We start from the raw sequence: 24,298 nt of genomic DNA on the forward strand, positions 1-24,298 counted from the left end.
TAATGTTACGTATATAATTTATGTATATGTTTACTAAATAAATAAATTACACACATTCCACTATTTATTAATGGATTATCCTATAATACTTAAGTTACAATAATATTATAAAGTAACTTAAAATATAACATGTATCAAATCTATATATATTTTTATTATTTAAATATAAAACATATACATCAGATTAAATATTACTACCCAAGTTACCATAAAAGTAATTAATAAATTACTTTCCTTTTTATATATGTATATAATATATATCTATATATATACATACACAACTATCCATTTGTAATAATCCATACACATCCAACCTCCTATCCAAGTAGTCCATGGGACCCAATTGGTTGGCCCATTACTACTAACCATAACTATAAAAGAAAAATAAAATAAAATAATAAAAGAAAAGAAAACATTTAATTTACAATTAATCAAAATACCATTTAAGCACATAATCTAATTAAACAATTAACACATAAACAAATACAAATAATACATATACACATAATCAAATAATCAAGTAATACCTAATTCAATTAAACACATAAGCAATTAGTCAAATAATTAATTAAATAATTAAAAATACAATTAAAACAAATAAATAAATACTGAGACTATCCTTTTAAAATTAGGGGTATTACATGATCCGCTCGCGATGCAGATCTAAATGGATAGATCCCTTTCGATCTTCCATTTGACGAACATTTGGCGGTAAATCACCTGGCATGATCTCCTCACGATGAAGATCCATGTGATTGTCTCCTTCTTGATCATTTTGATGAACAACATTGGATTGCAAAACTCTCTCCCCAACTAGAGGTGGTCGTGGAATGACCGGAGTTTCTCGAAACTCCATTCTAGCTCGCAATTCTGCATTCTCTCTTCTCAGGACCTCGATCATGCTCATCAGTTCATCAAGCTTCGACTGCTGGCCATTCTCCAACGGATTTGAGCTCTCACATTCTCTCATCATTCCTGATCAGAGCAAAGTCATTAACTGCAAGTTCCGAATTAGATCTGAGCTTCGCTGATGCGATCGTGTTAGATCTAGAGTTGAACTAGCTGAATTCTGATCTCCTTTGGCCGGATCTGAATCTCTTTTACCGTGAACTCGTCAGATCTAGCTTCATTAAACAAATCACAATTGCGTAGATCCAACGTGAATCTCTTACCGCCAACCAGAATCAAAACTCTGTAAGATGAATTCCGATCGCACCGATCTGGATTCAACTTTCATAGATCAAGCTTTTCTTCATGAATCAATCTTGATTGAGTTAATCTTAATTGATTCAATCTTCATTGTTTCCCACAGACGGTGCCATTGAAGATGTAAGAAATTTCTCTCTCTATTTTGACAGAATCCCCCCCCCCCCACCTTTTCCTCTCTATTTTTAGCTTATTTATAGACTATTACAAATTTCCTAGAACTTCCTAACTGATTCACTAAGTTGGGCTTAGTCCCTGGGCTTCTCTAGTTATGGGCTTGATTCCTTTCAGAAGGCCTTCAACTTCGTTCTTTAACCTTGGGCCTGACTTACGAGAACTTGGTTCGGACCAAGAGTACTGTAATACCCCTATTTTTCAAAAGGAGAGAATTATAATTTACTTGTTTATTTTATGTGCATTTTAATTGACTAATTATGTAATACCCCCAATTTTCAGAACACGGGTTGATCAGGTCCGCGCACAAAGTCAGGGAATATCCGTCAATCAATAATAAGCAAGCACAGAATACAAGAGTAAATAAAAAAAATAAATAACACTGAAAGGAAAAACTAAATTAATAATTAAATAACAAAACCTCTGATTACATAATCTCCAATAAAATTCCATAATAATAATAAATCTCCAGAGTACAACTTAGAAATCCATACAAGGTGGACCCCGAATATAAATCCCAACTAAATACGAAATAAATCAATGTCTAACCCAGAAATAATAAATAATAACGAAAACATAGTGGAGGTCCTACGTCTATAACACGGGAAGAGTGATGAAGTCTGGCCTCTGCTCTGCACGAACTGATTCTACGTCTGGAATTGTCGAGGACCTGAAAAGATATCAACAAAGGTGGATCGAAACCCACGAACAAGCTCTTACTACTACATCCCAAACAGAGACCCAATAAATGATACATCCTAGTCCGACTCATGCAATAACTACATAGGCCAATATACATAAGTATACACACTATAAATTTTCACTGGATTATAAGACAGCCTCAACCGGATAGTAGGTCTCATGCAAGCGCACACAAGGTGGTTATGAGTACCTCTTCTACCAGGGCACACACATTCCTATAACCAGCTACTCATCTCATCTGGCAATATACGCCAACCCTAACCATCGATCCTAAGATCTCAAGCTCGTATCATGGTACCCAATTAAAATATACAGATATAAGTAAATATAACCATATCCTGACAATGACACATTAAGGTCATAACTATATCCTGACAACGGTATGACAAAACATATGAGTCTAACCTTATTAGTTAGCTCACATGTGTATCAGCAATCCATATCCTAACAATGGTGCTGCGAGGACCATATCCTGACAATGGTCCACCTATTATATTCGTATATACAAATATATACAAGTTTATATTTACACGATCTCGCCCATGATTATTATCATTCTACATTATATAGCAATTGCTATAACAAAATAAGTAATTACAAAAATCACGTGAGAAACTTGTAAAGTCAAGTAAACGCTTTAACTACCAATATAACCATGATAATTAATCTCACATTCATCGATAAATTATAACATAACTTAAAAACCCACTTAAACAAATAACAATATAATAAAGTATTTTAACTCTCATGCACCCAATAATACAACCATGATTAAGGTTGACAACCTTGACCTTTTTTTTTTTAATTTTTATTTTTATTTCATACTTTAAAGCCCATAACAGAATAAAATTAAATAATATATATACATGTGCTATGACCGTAATATATATATATATATATATATATATATATATATTATTTCTACCATCATCTAACCAGCCCAGGTTGCCAGGAGAGCATTGAATAAAATTACTGCGACTTTGATTTCAGCAGTAGCCTCCAAAAGATGAACAGGGTTCCCAAGCTATATATAAAAATTGCAACTTCTCTAAGTTGTTTGGTAACTGACACTTACTAAAAAAAAACAATACATAATTTTTTTCCCAAATAAGTCCCTTAAAACTCCATTGTCAATGCTCCTAAGGTCTGTAACTATATCCCAAATCGTTCCAATAATCCATAACAAGTTCGGGTAATTATTTTACACAACAAAACCTTCAACTGATGCGTTTTAAAACTCAAAACAGTAACTAGAAACAAGAATATATATACTTGAAATTCACACTATTTAGATATGATTTAGTTATGCAATTAAAATTTCTTTTCTGTAATTACACCCTATAATCATCCTAGTTATGTACCGCATACAAAGTCTAAGGGAATGAATAGAAGAAGACTCGTCTTTAGGATTTCAGATCGTAAATCCTACGCCGTTCTTCTCCAATTTAATTCTTGATGCCGGCTGTTTTCGGGTCGCCGTTAACTAGCCTTGCCGTTCCGGTTATCGCCTACACAGCCTCTTGCCTACTCCTCTTAATTCGGCCTCACAAATCCCTTCTTCTTTTTTCTCCCTTTTTCCTCTCTTCTTTCCCCTCTTTCACGCCGCTGCTCTGTGTTTGTTTGTGTTTTTTTTTTTTTCACTGTTCCGTTTCTGTTCTAGTATTGAATATCACCCAGAACCTAAACATCTATATAATATATATACAAATCTATAATTATGTAATATAACCTAAGTGATTCTACACTAACCCATTTACATCCAACCACACCATATCACTACCCATCCATCACACTAATATTGTACAAAACTAATAATCAACAAAAAATATATGTATATAATAACAAACCACAAAGCCCACCTGTGCACTAACCTTGTCCACCACGTAAATAACATTTATTCATTTATCTTATTTATTTGATAAGTCACCATGTAAATAACATTTAGTCACCGTGTTAATAACATTTATATAAATGTAAATAAACATTTACATAAATATCACACCTTAATATAGTGTATATAAATATATATTTATAATAAACTAACCATTTATATATATATATATATTTATATAACACCTTAATATATATATATTAACCCATCCATACAACTAACTAAAAATAATAATAATAATAATAATAATAAAATAACCTCAATGAAAAATTTACAATTAACTAAAGAATTCTATTAAATAATTAACATTGAAATGACAAATAATTAAATACTCCAAAACAATTCAATTAGTCTAAGTACATAATAATAATAATAAAAATAATAAACTAAATAAGTAACATTTAATGACAACCAAATAAAATCCTAAAACAAATGCACAAACAATTTAAATAACCACGTAGATAAATAAATTGAAAAAAAATAAACAAATAAAAGCCTTTAAAAATTTAGGGGTATTACAAATTGATTTACTTGTTTTCTGTGCATTTAAATATGATTATCTGGCTATGTGTTTAATTGTAATTATTGTTTATTTTATTATTGGCTTAATTGATTAATTGTGAATTTATGTAAATTAATTTGTTTGATTATAATTGTTTATTTATTTTTCATTTAATGGTTAATGCTTGATAGAATTAAGTTGTAATTTGTTTATTTATTTTGTTTATTTTATTTACCCTTTTGAATTAGGGTTTTATGTTTTTTGTATTCATGTTGGGTTATGAAGTTAGGTTAGCCGACATTTAAGTTGTATTGGAATTAGACGTAGGTTTAATGAAAGCCTATATATAGAACAGTATACGTCTAGGGTTAGACGACAAAAACCTTATTCACGTATTATGAGGCAAAGTGAAACAGAGAGGGTTTTGGGAGGCAAAACAGATAATGTCTTGAGAGTTAAACAGAGAGGCAAGGGATTTATAAAGGGGAGTTGCTCATGGGTTCAACCAAGAAGCAACACAGGAAGAGAACAGTAGTCAGAGAAGGGGAAACAGTCTTGGAGTTGCCGGAACTTAGAGACAGCGGTTTAGGTTTCAAACCAAAACTTAAAGGCAAGTTTCATTCTATCTCCTTCCTATAAACTTGTGTTCTGTGCATTCTATATAGACTCCAGGAATCTAATTAAACTTTTAAAATGGACGTTTGTGCATGTTAGATTAGGCTGTAATCTGTTTTACGTTCGTGTAACTGAAACTGTTGTTTTTGCATAAACTGTTTGTTCGTAATTTTAGTTTTTATCAATTAATTCACACGGGAATATGAAGATTTTCTAGGACTATAATTACTTAAATAGAACCCTAGGAATGTTAAAAAGATATGGGACAGGGACGTCAAACTTCATCGGAAGCACAAAAGACAACCGGACGAAGCAGAGACGAAGTAGAGAAGGCTCTCAGGAAGAGAGAGCCGGCTCCCTAATGGAGGGAGCCGGCTCCCATGAAGAGAGAGCAGGCTCTCCATGAGGGAAAGCCAGCTCTGGAAGCTTTAGAGCCGGCTCCCATGGTGGGGGAGCCGGCTCCCTTGAAAAATACCCCTACGGGGGTGTTTTCTGATTTCCAGGGGCTTAAATGGAATTTCTGAAAAGTTATAGGAGGTTGTAAATGTTTAAAATTAACCTGTTGGACCCTTAAAACAGTTAGTATAGGATGGTGTGCTAATTATAGGAGACATTATGAAATACCAACATTTAATGGGCATGCTGTCAAGGAAGGAGGAATGTTTAATTGACTAGTTTGTTTTAGCAACTTAAATGGACTGGCAAGAAATTATATATAGGATGTTGTATCAATGATATATACAATTTAACGAAGGCCAGAAGGGTTGGTTTAGGATATGGTTATGGACGTCATGAGCTTCAGATACTAAGTTACATGCCGTCAGGAGTTGAGGATGTTTTACTTTCTGGTTGTGTTTTAACCAATTTAAATGGAATAGTATAAAATATTATTGGGGTTTCATATAATGTGCAGTGTAGACTTCTGAGTGTCATTATACCATGCACAAGTTTTATAATTTATATATTAATTTACATGCCCTCAAGGATTGAGGAGAATTTAATTTCTAATCTTTGTTTTAGTAATTTAAATGAACTGGTATAAAAGTATCGTGTGGGAATTCTAGTATAATGTGCTCAGTTTATAATTCTGATAATCATTATATCATGCTATGGATGTAAATTGATGAACTGTTATAATTTCTGTTTTGTCAATTGGATGGATATGGATGGTTTAATTTGTTTATAAATACTTTAGAAATTTAAATGGAAGTTTTGTGATTTTAATCATATACTGGATGCATGATAAGATCTTATCTATATCTGATTTCTATTATGTTGGTTTCTGGATGTACTTGACGTTCATTTGAGTGTGCATCATTTATGGATCATTTGCATTGTATGCACCGGTATGGGACGATGGCATATTGAGAATGGATTAGATCAAAATGTTAATTCCTACCAATTCATACATACGTAATGGATTAACTAAAACAGTTAAATCCTACATGGATGCATATCCTATCAACTAAAACAGTTGAATGATATGACGGATGTTTGTTTTATTTTTCTGTACTAGAAAGGATTTATATATATATTTATGTTACCGTGGTATGAGCTTGAGTTTCCTGATCACGGTTAGGGTGCGTATATTGCCTTAGATGGATAACTAGACCTAATGATGTCCCCTGGTAGGTCTAGGTGTGCATGACTACGCTATGTGCGTTTTACGTGTTACCTTCTACTCAGGTGTGATGATTATAGGTTAGTGAGCGTCCTATAGTGTGTATCTATATACATATAGACTATTTTAGATATTGTCGAGCTATCTAGGATGTATCTGCGTATCGGGTTTATGTATAGATTGTAGTAGGATGGAACTTGCATGTGGGCCTGACTCACTCTTATTTTTCAAGTGTTCGTCAGTACCAGGTTTTAAGCTTGATCGTGATGATACAGATACAGACACTCACTCTTCCGACTACATATGATTTTCTTTCTTATTTTAGTTTTGGATTTTGATTCTGTAAATTTATTTATCGTTTGGGATTATTAGGGGTCCACTGGATGGATTCCCGAGTTGTACGGATTTGAAGGTTTAAATTTTAGGAGGATTTTTACATTTAGAATTTCTTTTAGCTTATTATTTTGTTCTCTTTTAATTATTTTGTAATCTGCTTGTTTACATATTAATTGTCTTGAATCCCTCGAATCTGTTCTCAGACTTGATCACCCGTGGCTCTAGAATTGAGGGGTATCACAGTTGGTATCAGAGCACTCCAGGTTCTAGTGTCCTTAGGAGTGTCTTTCGTTAGATGACTTCCGCGTTGCGTCTTTTAAAACTTAGAGCCATATTAGGATTCGTTGTACTCTTTTACGGTTCGTTAGGAGGGGCAAATGTTAATTATATTTCATAAATATAGAATGGTTGACACTAGGAGAAAGATAGGGTCCAAGGCGACAGCAATTTAGACCCAAAGGAGTAAAGGAGTACGTTATCGAGTTCTTTGTTAGAAGTAGAACTTGGGATCGATGGTTTAGTTTCGGTTGGCATTACTTTTAGAAGTATAAGCCAAGGAAGGATTTATGAGTGTGTTTTAGGTCACCGCATAAAGGGACCAACCCGATTTCAGTTGTTCTCATAAAGGAGACAACCAAGGAATAGGAGTCCGAAGAGAATTCTAGTGGAGGAGATTTCAACATACCCAAGAAAGAGGGTATTGAATCTTAAAAATCAAGGATCGCGTGAGGGGGATTTTGTTCGCTAATAGTATAGTGAACGATACTTATAGAGTTGGTGTGGATCGAACTACATATAGTTAACCTTTTGTATTACCTTTAAAAGAGGTAGATAAAGAGAACTCTTCAAGAGTTTAGGATCAGATGGAGTTCTTATCGGAACACAGCAATAATTTTATATCACGTTCCGGGGAGTATGAGGATTAGGTTGTGACAATCTAAGTTACTTTATTAAGCTACATTAGACGGTTTGCATTATATGTATAAGGAGGATGAGGGTTAAGCCTTTGGAATTTGCTGAGGAAAATAGATTTTGTTTTGAGCTATGGTTTGAGCTTAGGTTTCGAGGTTGGATGATTACCTCCGAAATTGTAAAAAGAGATTGTGAACCAATCAGGTAAAGTTGATTTCCAAAAGAGACTTTCTTTCCGGGAAGGAACGATGTTCTACGAAGGATTATATTGTGTTTTATTGTGTGTGCATTATGTGTTTCATTTTCGTCAATTATTCAGGATCGGGAATGCGGTTTAGTTGGGGATACAAGTGTGTGATCAGCCAACTACCGTTTTGGAGGAATATCGTTAATTTTGGGCATGTGGTCATAGGATTTGGTAAGTATACCTACCTTTAGCCAATCTAATGAACCTAGACGTGCGTAGTTATAGTACGTTTTCGGGATGGGATAAGTAAACCAGCAGTTCGAGTCAAATGATATAGATTCGTTTGATTTACTGTAACGCCACGATGATTTATTAGAGGAACTGACTTTGTTGAATATCTTCTCAGAAATTTTAAAAGGTGTTCCCAAGTCAGCAGTAGGATTTTGTACTGATTTAAGTACTTATTAGAATGACACCGACTGAGGATAGTAGACGGACTAACTAGTTATCAATCAATTCTTAATCAAGAATTTTATTTCATGAGGGGGTGTCATTAGGAGGAGTTGCTGGAGTTGCATATCAAGGAGGAAGCAAAGTCTCTTCATTGGCACAAATAATATGGAATTTTTTTTTTTAGGTCACAGTTAGCAACAAATAGTTTTGCTCGGAAATTGTTGACTATTTCAAGGATGAAAAGATTTCATATTCTTTTGAAAATAGACAGGAAGTCTAATAGACACTTACTTATGTTAGAGACGTAGGATGTCAAAGACTTAAAAGTGGGAATGAACATCTAAATAGGGAAGCTGATGCTACCGGACTAACGATACTTTCGTTAGATAAATTGGAAGGGGGATGTAAGTACAGAGGTTCACAACTCTTAGTTCTGTATTGATCCTAGAGAAAACATGATGCTTCACAGAGGGAAGCAGATGTTTGGAAGGTAGGCAAGAGGAGGGACATAGTGATTTTGTCTCAAAGTCTGATATCTAGTAGATAATCTAGATGGACTGTCAGAGATCATTAGATCCTTGCAGCCACTTCTCATACTAGATCGGGACTGACGGATTAGTTTCCATGGATCTAAATGAGAGATTGCTGATTCTACACAAAGGTCAGGATTCTGGTTGGGATATTATTTGACTGATAAAATTAAATCAGCTTCATTTTGTCTATTTTGGACCTGGTAAAGTCTCAGTTTCTACGAATAGCACGGATCACGAGACGGCTTAGATGGATAGGTGTAGTGATTTACACTTTGCATTAAGTTTTGTCTAGTGGAAGTAATATGGAGGAGGATGATTTTGTCAACTGATATGGTAATTGAACCTTCGGTGGTTATTGCAAAATCGGTTGAGTTTTGGCATGTGCAAAAATAACACTTACTATTACTACGGTGATTAAAGAGGTCAACTTAGATACTGGAGCTGACCCTGGAGGAGGTAGTACCTTACTCAGCTGAGCTAAGGATGCTGAAGGTCGGAGTGACTGAGATGTAAATTTAGTAAAATTTTATAGTGCAGTCAAATGGTTATGAGTTGCATCACGACATACAACGTTAGTTTTGGTGCGGTACGGATAGGGACATGTACATAACTGTCTCCAAGAGTATCACCTGCTAACAAGGTGGAAAATTGATACTTGGATATTATTGGAGGTTTTAGCCACTTATTATATCAAAATGGGAGTATGACTAATCAGGAGGGGATGGTTGGTAGAAATTACCGACATTAGTTGAAATTTTAATTCTATATGGATTCAGTGTGGTGGATAGAGCAAGTTCACTTATGGACGTCACTTTAGTGGTGTTTACCATGGCGTTTCATGTCAGTGCTACATTGCACTGATAACGGAGTTATAGCATGTGTTTTTTTTTTTTTGTCTAGTTGATTAACAGTGTTGTGTCAAAGGAATTTTCTGAAGGTGTTGGAGCAACAACTATGCTTCGCATCTCTAGACAAGAAATCTGATCGAAATATTATATTTGATCATGGCGGATATGCTTAGGATATATATCCTAGGTTTGCAGGGGTAATTGAAAGTGTTACTTAGCTTTTCAGTTATTTTCTGTGTTATTGATGGCACAAGGAGGGTGGTGCGACAACGTTTGGGGTTTTGGCTATTACGTAGGGCAGATCTTCACTCATTGGTCTAGCATAGAAGCGCGGTTATATAATAAGGCCTTGCCTTTATTTAAGGATACATCGGAGACAAATACTCTCTTTTGAAATGATTGCGCGTGGTTTGGAGGCAGCAGTCGGATTTTGTAAATAGTTGAACTCGTACATGGGAGTTTTCTATCAGGAAATGGTTGTTTTGGAGGTCTTCCGTATAGGAAGCACTGTGTTTTGGAGGAAGGTCAGTTTTACATATTGTACTGACTTTTCACGGATTTTGAAATTGAGTTAGGCAGTTGCCTATACTATAGCGTTGCCAACTTGTTTAAGCGCTACATGCATAGGACTGTTGTGCGTATATTCTATGGCACTTGAAAGACTACGGATTAGTACCCTGGTATAGATATTCGGTATGGATGAATGGTTGTGTGATACAACTTAAGTGTTGTTTTGGTGTTTCTTAAATAATGGAACCATAACTTTTCTATGAGGATTTGGAATTCAGTGGAGCCCATACACAGAGGCAAAGTCCACAACGGAATGGAAATGAATTTATAATCAAAGAATTCAGAATTTCGTGAATTCCGAGGATGAAATTCCTTTTGTTAGGGGGGAAGAATGTAATACCCTTATTTTTCAAAAGGATAGAATTGGAATTTACTTGTTTATTTTATGTGCATTTTAATTGATTAATTGATTTACTTGTTTTCTATGCATTTAAATGTGATTATCTGGCTATGTGTTTAATTGTAATTGTTATTTATTTTATTATTGGCTTAATTGATTAATTGTGAATTTATGTAAATTAATTTGTTTGATTATAATTGTTTATTTATTTTTCATTTAATGGTTAATGCTTGATATAATTAAGTTGTAATTTGTTTATTTATTTTGTTTGTTTTATTTACCTTTTTGAATTAGGGTTTTATGTATTCACATTGGGTTATGAAGTTAGGTTAGCCGACTTTTAAGTTGTATTGGAATTAGACGTAGGTTTAATGAAAACCTATATATAGAACAGTATACGTCTAGGGTTGGAAAACAAAAACTTTATTCACGTATTGTGAGGCAAAGTGAAACAGAGAAGGTTTTGGGAGGCAAAACAGAGAATGTCTTGAGAGTTAAACAGAGAGGCAAGGGATTTATAAAGGGGAGTTACTCATGGGTTCAACCAAGAAGCAACACAGGAAGAGAACAGTAGTCAGAGAAGGGGAAACAGTCTTGGGGTTGCAGGAACTCAGAGACAGTGGTTTAGGTTTCAAACTGAAACTTAAAGGCAAATTTCATTCTATCTCCTTCCTGTAAACTTGTGTTTTGTGCAGTCTATATAGACTCCATGAATCTAATTAAACTTTTAAAACGAACGTTTGTGCATGTTAGATTAGGTTATAATCTGTTTTACATTCGTGTAACTAAAACTGTTGTTCTTGCATAAACTGTTCGTTCGTGATTTAAGTTTTTGTCAATTAATTCACACGGGAATATGAGGAGTTTCTAGGACTATAATTACTTAAATAGAACCCTAGGAAAGTTAAAAATATATGGGACAGGGATGTTGAACTTCACCGGATGCGCAGAAGACAACCGGACGAAGCAGAGACGAAGCAGAGAAGGTTCTTAGGGAGAGAGAGCCAGCTCCCTAATGGAGGGAGTCGGCTCCCATGAAGAGAGAGCCGGCCCTCCAAGAGGGAGAGCCAGCTCTGGAAGCTTTAGAGCCTGCTCCCATGGTGGGGGAGCCGGCTCCCTTGAAAAATGCCCCTACGGGGGTGTTTTTTGATAGTTTTTTGATTTCCAGGGGCTTAAATGGAATTTCTGAAAAGTTATGGGAGGTTGTAAATGTTTAAAATTAACCTGTTGGACCCTTAAAATAGTTAGTATAGGATGATGTGCTAATTGTAGGAGACATTATGAAATACAAACATTTAATGGGCATGCTGTCAAGGAAGGAGGAATGTTTAATTGGCTAGTTTGTTTTAGCAACTTAAATGGACTGGTAAGAAATTATATATAGGATGTTGTATCAATGATATATACAATTTAACGAAGGCCAGAAGGGTTGGTTTAGGATATGGTTATGGACGTCATGAGCTTCAGATACTAAGTTACATGCCGTCAGGAGTTGAGGAGGTTTTACTTTCTGGTTGTGTTTTAACCAATTTCAATGGAATAGTATAAAATACTATTGGGGTTTCATATAATGTGCATTGTAGACTTCTGAGTGTCATTATACCATGCACAAGTTTTATAATTGGGGATTAAATAGACGTCATGGGATTTATATATTAATTTACATGCCGTCGAGGATTGAGGAGAATTTAATTACTAATCTTTGTTTTAATAATTTAAATGAACTAGTATAAAAGTATCGTGTGGGAATTCTAGTATAATGTGCTCAATTTATAATTCTGATAATCATTCTATCATGCTATAGATGTAAATTGATGAACTGTTATAATTTCTGTTTTGTCAATTGGATGGATATGGATGGTTTAAATTGTTTATAAATACTTTAGCAAATTAAACGGAAGTTTTGTGATTTTAATCATATACTGGATGTATGATAGGATTTTATCTATATCTGATTTCTATTATGTTGGTTTCTGGATATACTTGATGTTCATTTGAGTGTGCATCATTTATGGATCATTTGCATTGTATGCACCGGTATGGGACGGTGACATATTAGGGATGGATTAGATCAAAATGTTAATTCCTACCTATTCATACATACGGAATGGATTAACTGAAACAGTTAAATCCTACATGGATGCATGTCCTGTCAACTAAAACAGTTGAACGACATAACGGATGTTTGTTTTATTTTTCTGTACTAGGAAGGATTTATATATATATATTTATGTTACTGTGGTATGAGCTTGAGTTTCCTGATCATGGTTAGGGTGCGTATATTACCTTGGATGGATAACTGGACCTAATGATGTCCCCTGGTAGGTCTTGGTGTGCATGACTATGCTACGTGCGTTTTGCGTGTTACCTTCTACTCAGGTGTGATTACTATAGGTTAGTGAGCGCCCTATAGTGTGTATCTATATATATATGGACTATTTTAGATATTGCCAAGCTATCTAGGATGTATTTGCGTATCGGGTTTATGTATGGATTGTAGTAGGATGGAACTTGCATGTCGGCCTGACCCACTCTTATTTTTCAGGTGTTCGTCAGTACCAGGCTTAGAGCTTGATCGTGATGATGCAGATACAGACACTCACTCTTCCGACTATATATGATTTTCTTTCTTATTTTAGTTTTGGATTTTGATTCTGTAAATTTATTTATCGTTTGGCATTATTAGGGGTCCACTGGATGGATTCTCGAGTTGTACAGATTTAAAGGTTTAAATTTTACCAAACTTTTATTTGGAGGATTTTTACATTTAGAATTACTTTCAGCTTATTATTTTGTTCTCTTTTAATTATTTTGTAATCTGCTTGTTTACATATTAATTGTCTGGTATCCCTCGGATCTGTGCTCGAACTTGATCATTCGTGACTCTAGAATCGAAGGGTATCACAATTACTTATCTAGCCCGTTTCTCATCGTGTGGGCCGTACTTGACCCGCGTCGTTTTTGGCATTCTCAAAATATATAATAAAAATAATAATTATGTAGCTAATAGAGTTTAAAATTTCATCAGTACGTGATTGATATAAATATTTTAACATAGATATAAGAATAAATATACATATACAATTTCTAAAAGTAGTTGATAGAGTTTAGAATTTTATTAATAATTGATATACAGTAATTTTTAGAAGTAAAGAACTGTTTTTAGATATTTATTGAAATACAGTATAATTATAAAACTTAAATATAAGAATAATTTTGTAAATAGATTTCTTAAGAGTAGTTGATACAGTTTAGGATTTTATTAGTGTTGATACGAAATTCAGAACGACCTGGAACAACACCATATCCCTACAACATAAAGGGGAATCTTAACTGACATCGGTGTGGTGCATGTCAAGAGCTCTCTGATGATCAAGTTAGTCGTTAAAGCTTAATAATAAAAGCAAGAATTTAATATTTATTTTTCTCATACCTTGTCAGTTTACTAGCTTGTCATTTATTTTTCTCGTATATTGTCAGAGATTTGATGATGTCGTATTATTTCATTTTTATCTTCTTCAACAGTCGGTGAGAGTTTGAATTTTGAAGACCACCATTCAAATTTAAATTAATCAACCTAATATCTTATCCTTATTAGTTACCCTCCATTCCTGACCTTGCTTGTCAAGTATCAGGAATGCCGACACTTTTTAGAAGCTTCATGACAATTGTATCATCAGATTATGTTCTTTTCATGCATGAATGATTGCCTCTTTCTCCACTTTTAATAAGGAAGTTGACATTTCTCTGTTTCAAATAAACAAACTTGCTTTTTAATGGTGTAACAAGTTTTATTAGTTTTATTTAGCTTGCCTTTTGATAAGTAAATATATTTTACGAATTTCACTTAGCTCGCTCTTTAAGAAGGAATGAATTTAACGACCTTTACTCAACTCGCCATTGAATAAGGGAATGGATTTAATGAGTTTCACTCAGCTTGCTCTTTAATAAGGAAATGAATTTTACGAGCTTCACTTCCTCCGAGCTTTGTGAGCTCGACTTTTAATAAAGGAATAGGTCTTATTTATTTATTTATTATTAAGTGGTATGCCCAGGGGAGGAACTAGTAATGGGCTAAGCTGGGCTATAGGCCAGGTCCAATTGAAAAATAAAAAAAAATAAAAAATTAATACTATTGCTCCCATAAGTTCATGTATTATTCTTCCTCTTCCTATCAGCCTAATTCATAGTATTTTTATAAATAAAAGGAGTTATAAAATTTGCAAAGGCCAAGCCTTAAATATGAGCAAGTCCACGAACAATGGACAGGCTCAATCACAAAAGATACCATAATAAAACATAACAGGGTCCTGCCCAGCAAACCAAACACATTGTTAGTCTATAGAAAAAGATCTAGACTCTTCGTGTGTAAGGCACTAAGGCATATGTGAATGGATATCTTTTTTTATTATTGTTAATCCAGTGAAATATTGATTTTTATTTTTGTTATAAAAAAAAAAAAAAAGAAAACTTCGTTGATGACTTGATCTAGTCAGGGGCGAAACATATAGATCTTACTTTCTAATGCGAATTTATTGATAAGAAACATATATATCTTGCATTCTTGCAGGCGTTTGTTTTAATAGTTGTATGAAACATATTTTAGTGGATTTTTTATTGTGAAAACGCATTAGAATTTGGAAGTGTAAATGTGTTAGAAGATTGTAGATTATAATGTTTAATTGAATAACTGATACATGAAAATTCTGTATTTAGAGCATCTATGACACACTAAGCAATCATGTATCTAATTATTTTTAGCTCTCCCTACTTTGCAATTCTGGCTCCGCCCCGACCTTACCCCTTCGTATCATTTCCTTTCTCTCATTTTAACCCATCCAAACACAATCAACCTTATCCTTCCATATCCTTTCTCTCACAATCCCTCCAAATCTCTCAATTCAAATGAAGCCTAAAAGTTTAAGCCGATGGAGAGTGTGTGTGTATATATATATAGTCAAAGACATTAAAGAATTTGAGAAACAAATACTTGGAATTATTAAAAGGAGGGCTAATTTGGGAAGAACATAGACAATTGAATTTTTTTTTTACCAGAATTATAAAAGATATTTTCTAATCTGGAAAAATTGAACCAAGCCTAAGCGGCCCCAAATCTTTATTTTCTTATACTACTTTCATGATCAAAAAGTCAGAAAGCATGCTGAATTTTTTTTGTAATCCTGAGACAATAATGATCAAAAAGGACCTGCTTTAACAATAATGAGAGAATTATGAGAGAAAAATAATATTTATATATAAATACCTCAAATTATTGCCTAAATATAACTTTATATCAATTGCCCAAATTATTGCCTAAGTACAGCAATAACTTATTAACTAACATCATGATCAAAAAGTCAGAAACCATAACATTAATGAGAGAATAATGATAGAAAATAATATTTATATATTTAGGCAATAATGAGAGAATAAGGACCTGATTTATTTGTAATCCTTAGGCAATAAATAATATTTATATATTGAGGCAATAATATTTGTAAATTATTCTAAAACCATAGAAGCAAACCGAATTGAACTATTTTTTCACGGTTCGATTTGGTTCAATAATATTAATTTTACGATTTGATTTGGTTCTATTTTTTATAAAACTGTTATAACCATTTTGGTTAAAAAATATTGTAAAACTAGTCTAATACGAACCACGTGTAAAGTCATAGTGATAGTGACAATAGCGCACATACTCGTACACCTGCTAGGACCACCATGTGGAGCAATAGTAATGGATGGTAGTGCATGGTATCTTCTAAGTCCCAATTATAGGACCAGTTAGAAATATGTTCATTTAATGTGACATTTCAAGTTTTTCAATAGGCCACCTAGCTATATTGAAGACTCGCACCAATTCCACCACAAACCATTTGGTTGGATTGTCCTCGTCAGTAATCACCTCTTAAATTTTTTTATAGTACTGGAACTCTTTAGTCTTGATCAAACAAACGTACGACTTTACGAGCAGCAGGCAGATGCTATGAAGTTTCCCAATCTGTGCCTGCACCAGCTTGTAGTTAGGGGCATAAGCAACACCCGGTAGACAATGATTGATGATAAGTCACATCTTCCTTATGCATTTCTAGGGCAAAAATCCTCTTCAAGGAGATTTGCATTTTTGGTCATAAATATTCCTAATACAATGTGAATTTTACAATTGTACAACAAAAATTTAAAATACTTAAATTTTAGTAGATATTTTTACACAACCTATTTAATCAATCAATTTTTTTAAAATCAATCAATTTTTAGAAAACCTAAATCCTAAAATAAATGCAATTGTAGATATAAATTAATTTGAAAATCATAATGAATATTTATCTATACATCAAGAACACTGTGGGAGGCGGTTTAACTAATTCCTGCTCACCACCTCAAACGCAATTGTGGATAAAAATTAATTTGAAAAGCATAATGAATATTTACCAATATATGACGAACTCTGTCGGAGGCAGTTTAACCATTTCCTGCTCACCACCTGAAAAATATGTCTTCTTCATTGTTTTAGGTACCCAAGATTTTCCCACTTTCTACTTTGCTGCAATTTTTTTCTTAGCCATTCTATTTTCCCCCAAATGTTTAAAACCCTTGTAAAATATGAGAATAATGTTGATGCCAAAAATTTACACGCTCCGGAGTCTGTGACAATTCCTGCAAGACAAGAGAAGTGATGACCGGCGTGGTGCCAGCCGGGTGCACTCCGACGGTCAAGTTAGTACTCGACGATTCAATATCCGATAAGGATTCAATATGAAATTTATGGCGTACCTTTTTAGGTTGACTGATCCTTTCTTTTATAGAAGCATTAATGGTAGTAGTTTTTCAAGCGAGATTCTCCCTGATCCAAGATGATATAGTTCCTTTCTTACAGGAATGGTAACTCTGGTTACATGTGGTATTATGATTCCATAGAGATTTTGGGTAAGATAAATCCCTTACCCTTATCTTATTTCTCTTTTGACTTTGAGCTGGCTATTATTTTTATCCTTATCAGTTGCCCCCCATTCTCGTGCTTGCTTATCAAGTATCGAGAATGTCAAAAGTGTTTTTTTGAGTGACGTCTCTTTGGCATAAATCAATCTCTTTTTTAGGTTAACCCTTGTTGGGCAACCTTTTTTGGTTGATCTCTTAAGATTTGTCCAAACTTCATGAGTTGAAGGAGTAGGCTTTCTTTAAGTTGAATGAGCTTACCTTTTAAAAAAAAGAAGTATATTTACGAGCTTTACTCCGCTCGTCCTTTAAAAAGGAAAATATATTTTACGAGCTTCACTCAGCTCACCCTTTAAAAAGGGAAGTATATTTTACAAGTTGATTTCAACCCCTTTTAATACGGAGGACAACAATTACGAGCTTTATTCAGCTCGGGCCCTTATAGTACGGGGCACTTTTATATCAATCCCTTATAATACGGGAATGGTAATTACGAATTTCATTCAACTCGCCTTTTAAAAAGGAAAATATATTTTACGAGCTTCACTCAGCTCGCCCTTTAAAAAGGGAAGTATATTTTACAAGTTGATTTCGACCCCTTTTAATACGGAGGACAACAATTACGAGCTTCATTCAGTTCGAGCCCTTATAGTACGGGGCGCTTTTATATGAATCCCTTATAATACGGGGAATGGCAGTTACGAGCTTCATGAACTTATCCTTTTAATATGGGAGGTTCATCCTCGTGAGTAACTGATTGAGGTTAACTTTCTGCCCCCATTCCCAAGCTTGCCTCTCGCGTACAAGGAACACTAATGTTCTCTTTCTATTTGCAAAGTTAGCAAAGCAAAAATAAAAGAACAGATGTCCAGTTTGAACGGATAATATATATACATATTTATATATATTAGAATAGGTACAATTAAGACAAAAACTTATCATTGAGCATCATAGGACCAAAATCATCAATGGAGCTAACGATTGTTCTCTAGAATAAGAAACTTTTTTTTTTTAAAACCCTATGAACAGTACACACGGGTACTATTCATGTGAATAGTACTTACAAAATATTTTTTTTCTTACATCCTGTGAACAGTACCGGCGGGTACTATTCATGTGAATAGTACTCGCAATTTTTTTTTTCTACACCTTGTGAACAGTACCCACAATTTTTTTTTTTTTTTTTTTTTTAACAATACCCTCAAAGCATAGGATTTTATCGGAGGGTCCCCTGGTGAACTACATCATTATGTAGGTGAACAATATTTTGCAGACAATTGGAAACACATAAAAAATTGTTTCTCTTTAAATCATGTGAGGAAGTGTACACATATATTTTGATATACGCGTAATGCATGAAACTTACCCGGTTAACAGCGATGATGAAACAATTGCTCGCGGTCGGGCGGGACTTTCTAGCAATTTTACCGGATTGAGCAACTGTACCCTTACTTTTGGCCATGCAATCCATGAACTGTTCTCTTTCTTTTAGAGAAAGCCAGATTGTAAAGGGACTGAATTGCTTTTAAGTTTTGTTGTAGATTTCCCTTGTACGAACCATAATTTGTTGGGACTAATATACATTCCCACAGACGGCGCCAACTGTTGATGCCAAAAATTTACACGTTCCGGAGTCTGTGACAATTCCTGCAAGACAAGAGAAGTGATGACTAGCGTGGTGCCGGCCGGGTGCACTCCGACGGTCAAGTTAGTACTTGACGATTCAATATTCGATAAGGATTCAATATGAAATTTATGGCGTACCTTTTTAGGTTGACTGATCCTTTCTTTTATAGAAGCATTAATGGTAGTAGTTTTTCAAGCGAGATTCTCCCTGATCCAAGATGATATAGTTCCCTTCTTACAGGAATGGTAACTCTGGTTACATGTGGTATTATGATTCCATAGAGATTTTGGGTAAGATAAATCCCTTACCCTTATCTTATTTCTCTTTTGACTTTGAGCTGGCTATTATTTTTATCCTTATCAAGATGCAACAACAACAAGAACTGCTATTAAACAAAACAATGGGAAGATGACGACGGTAGATACGATATCTGAAGACGAAGCCAGAGGAATCAGAGAGAAGGGAGGAGACGAACTAGAGAAGAGAAGAGAAGCTGAAGGAAGACGAGGAAGAGAAGTTGAAAAGTAAAAAGCAATATGTGGGTCCCACATATAAGTGAATAAAATAATTTTATATTTCAATTATGTATACAGTATTTGTAGATGGTAAAACAATGTAACTTTCTTACTTCAGTTATTGAGCTGGCGCTTAGTGGGCAATGACAAGGCAAGTGTGGCTAAGTTGGCTTCATCACAACTGTAAGATCCTCCATGGACAGCCTCTAGTGAGAGGTGCCATGGAGAGGATTTTTGCCCATTTCTATATATCATATGTAGGGCCCACCTTGAGCTTCCAAAATTTTGATAGGCCATAGGCGAACTTTTAAGTGTAAGACCCTTAAGGTTTCGTAGGGGCTAAAAAAAAAAATTATAAGAGTTCGAAATGTTCATTAAAATTAGACGATAAATACAAAATATATTAATATATGTTGAAAACACACAGAATAAAATCCAATATTTGTGCTTTATAAAGAATACGATCCATTTTACATCAAAAATTTAAAAGAAATATTCAATACAACTTCGGCACAAAAATCAAAATTCAACTTCATATCAAAATAAATGTGATCGTCTTACATTTTGAGCTGCAAAATTATCAATTAAAGTGCTCCAATTAAGTTTCTCCAACATATTGTCAACTGTAAATAGGATTTAACCAACTTTAACTTTGAAAAGTTTCTCTCAGCAAATGCAACTGCAACTGGAGTAGTCAATAATACTCTATATGCAATTCAAGTATTTGGAAAACAATAATCTAGCATTTTTATTACATCCAATACCTCAATTGGCTTTTTTGTTCTTGTTGGTAAAGCTTCTTTTAAGACTTGTACCACTGAAAATAATTTTGTCTCATGATCTCATCAATATCATAAACCATATCATGTTTTAGGAAATCTTCAAGGTTATTTTGGAGAATGTGACCATAGATTGCACCAATGAGTTAAAATTTTGATTGTTTAGACTGGGCTTAACGGAGCCTGTCGTGCATGCTCATGAGCCCAAAAATAATATAATAATAAAATAAACAAGTTTTTATGTTTAAGTATATTTATTTTTATTTTGATGGGTGGGGACATAAACAAAATATTATTATTATTATTTTTGGTAAGTAAGATTATTGACACCGTTGCATAAACAAATTATTGTTACCAAACAAATTATTGTGTTATATATATATATATATATATATATATATATATATATATATATATATAAAAGTATTGTTTATTGCCACAACTTTTTTAAAGTTATTTATTACCATAAATTTACATGATATATAAGTGTGAATTACATGTCTTTTAATTATAAATATTATGATCACATATACATATTACTATATTTGCATTATAATCCTAAATTTGAGACCCTTTCAAATTGGAGGCCCTAGGCAACCGCATTGGTTACCTTGCCCCAAGGTCGGCCCTGTCTATATGTTATATTTACCATATGTGTGTATATTTTTGCTTGCAGTATCATGTACTATGTTTATATTCCTAAGTACATGTACAAATGCATATATTTTGTTTTTTTAGCAAATGTAAATGGAGTCCCAATTTTATAGTTATAGTTATGTATTAAATTAACATGTTGTGCTGTATGTAATTTGTTGCACTATTGATTTAATATTGCACGTAATTACACATGACAGACAGGTGAGACAAGAAAAGACTATAATCATAAATGAGAGATGTACGGTACGTATATAAATATCTTAATGAGCTACATACTCTCCATCGACTTGAACTTTTAGGCTTCATTTGAATTGAGAGATTTGGAGGGATAGTGAGAGAAAGGATATGGAAGGATAATGTTGATTGTGTTTGGATAGGTTAAAATGAGAGAAAGGAAATGATAGGAAGGGGTAAGGAGTGATAACCATATCCTATCGGTCCAAAAATGAGAAGATAATGAGGGAAATAATAGTGTTTAAGTAGTATTTTCATAATTTTAAAATTGCCCTCAACAATTAAAAGGAAGAAATTGTTATTCCACACATCTATTAAAAGGATATGATAGTAATTTGATTGCTATCATTTTTTTTTTTATTTTTTCCCTCTATCTTATCTAAATAAGAAATATTATCATTTTTTTTTAATCTCTTTTATTTATCCAAACATGAATAGAGATTATTGATATCATTTTTTTTCTTTTCTTTTCTCCTATGCTCCCTCCATCCTATATTAGTTGTCCAATTCAAAAATTTGTACTCACAAATTTTGTGAATAAAAGATACCAAAATATACCTCTAATATGAGATATAGATAGTATATAAGTATATAAAAGGAATATGACTAAAAATGACATCAAATAATTCAAAAATGAAAGGTGATAGTGAGTCAAAGTTTTCTAAATAGGCAATTATTATGGGACGGAGATAATAACTAATATGGAGTATTATCATTTTCTTTATTTTCTGTCCTGTGTATCCAAACGGAGCCTTAGATTAAATAGAAATAAACAATACATTATTAATGCATAACTATGTATATATATATATGTATGGAACAGCCCATTCCCTTTCATGAAATAACAAGAATAATACCATGTTAGCTAACATTTGTGTACATGCCATTCACTGTCCCTCTCTACATTAATACATAACTTTATATATATATATATATATATATATTATATTTGTGTACAATATGGAACAGGCCATGTACTTTCATCATGAAATAATAAGAATAATTGCTGCCAGGCACTGTCCCTCTCTACATTAAAATCTAATGAAAAGGGTGGTTATTACCTTGAAGTTTCTTCTCTACCCATGAAGGAGATAACACAGGACTCATTTCATACTCCATGATCTTCATCTTCATTTCATGATTCCTGTCATCCAAACACACCTTCTTCTCATCAGGCAACACCTTAACCCTCCACACCTTAAAAGTCTGATCCAAACTTGCACTATAAACCAAAAAACCCATCACAACCCTCTCTATCTCCAATGAAGCAGCCAAACACCTCACTGGCCCTCTATGTGCATCCAACACTGCAAGGCACTCATGAAGGTAGCTCCCTTCCTCTCTCCTCCAAACCCTAATCGTCGTGTCCTCCGATCCGCTGAATATCAACTTCTCTATGGACACCAAGCAAAGCACTGCAAATCTTTGCCCTTGTAAGAACCCTCCGTGGTTAAACCTACCAGACATCTTCTCTTTTTCCCAAAAGTTTATGAATCCGTCGGACGAACCGGAGTAGAGGAAGCAAGACCTCAGTGATGTGCTTAAGGCCAGTGCATTGACAGGTGACGGCTGGAACTTAAGTGTCATGGTGAGAGTATGCGAGTTCTGTCCATATACTCGCCTCCAAATCTTGACTGAACCATCAGATGAGCATGTGAAAACACACCCATCATCTTGGTTCACCACTAGGCCATTCACATTATCTTCATGAGCCAAAAATGAGTCCACGCACCGATTATCGGACAGTCGCCACGCCTTGACTGTTCTGTCCCATGACCCAGTGTACAAAAGCCCTTCTGCATGGTAATAAGCCATGCAGAATACACAATCCTTGTGTTGGTGCCCACTTGCCCTAGAAAACAAGAGGAATGAGTTTTCTCTAGGTAGGGTTGTGACCTTTTTGGACCTGTAATTATCCGAATTCGTGACGTTCCAAATTCGGACTTTGTGATCCCTGTGTGAAGTGAAGAGCATGTTACCATAAGCTAGGATGGCCCGGACTTCGCCGGAGCTCGCCTTGAGGTACCCGTGCTCGATGCAGTCCGGCTGGCGCCATGCACCAATCCGGCGGCTCTCAGAGCCGGTGTAGACTACTCCTTTGGAGACGGTGATGGAGTAGATATTGCCTTTTTGGCGGTGAAGCGAGGCGATGCAGTGGTAGAGGAGAGAGGGGGATGGTGTTTGGAGAGGGGAGAGAGTCCATGGTGATTCAGGGCTTGGAGGTGGGAGTAGAGAATACATAGTGGAAGTGGGTGTAGAAGGCCTTGGAGGGCTAAAATGGCCATCTTGTTCTGATATTTGTTGATGGATTTGGAGGTCAGAGAGGTGAGTTGGTGATTGAATTGTCTTTTTCTCTTCATCTATGAAGCTGAACAAAGTTCTCTTGCCATAGTATTCCATGGTAGAGAGAGAGAGAGGTGAGAGAGAGAAATGGGATTGGAAATATGGCTATGGGTAGTAGATATATATAGATGTGAAGATTGAATGGGTGTATTAATAAGCCAATTTAATGGGTTTAGTTGTGCTTATTTATTTTTGGTTAAAAATAGACGTCGTGTCCTTTATCACCATTGAATAACTCACTATTATAAAGTACAGACATATTGAATTGATATTTGGGGAGAATTGTGGCATAGAGATCGAAATTGCAGCATGAT

General features: G+C 34.3%; 1 protein-coding gene across 1 annotated transcript; it reads right to left on the reverse strand.

Moving 5' to 3' along the window:
* Positions 1-22,661: 22,661 nt before the first annotated feature.
* Positions 22,662-24,053, reverse strand: LOC132285743 (protein JINGUBANG-like). Its single transcript, XM_059787939.1, has one exon. The coding sequence runs from the start codon at positions 24,039-24,041 to the stop codon at positions 22,680-22,682; it is 1,362 nt and encodes a 453-aa protein (XP_059643922.1). The 5' UTR covers positions 24,042-24,053; the 3' UTR covers positions 22,662-22,679.
* Positions 24,054-24,298: the final 245 nt, after the last annotated feature.

This window comes from Cornus florida, unplaced genomic scaffold (genome assembly GCF_030987335.1).
Source record: "Cornus florida cultivar Cherokee Brave unplaced genomic scaffold, ASM3098733v1 CherokeeBrave_3.0.0_Hap2_Chr11, whole genome shotgun sequence".
NCBI lineage: Eukaryota > Viridiplantae > Streptophyta > Magnoliopsida > Cornales > Cornaceae > Cornus > Cornus florida.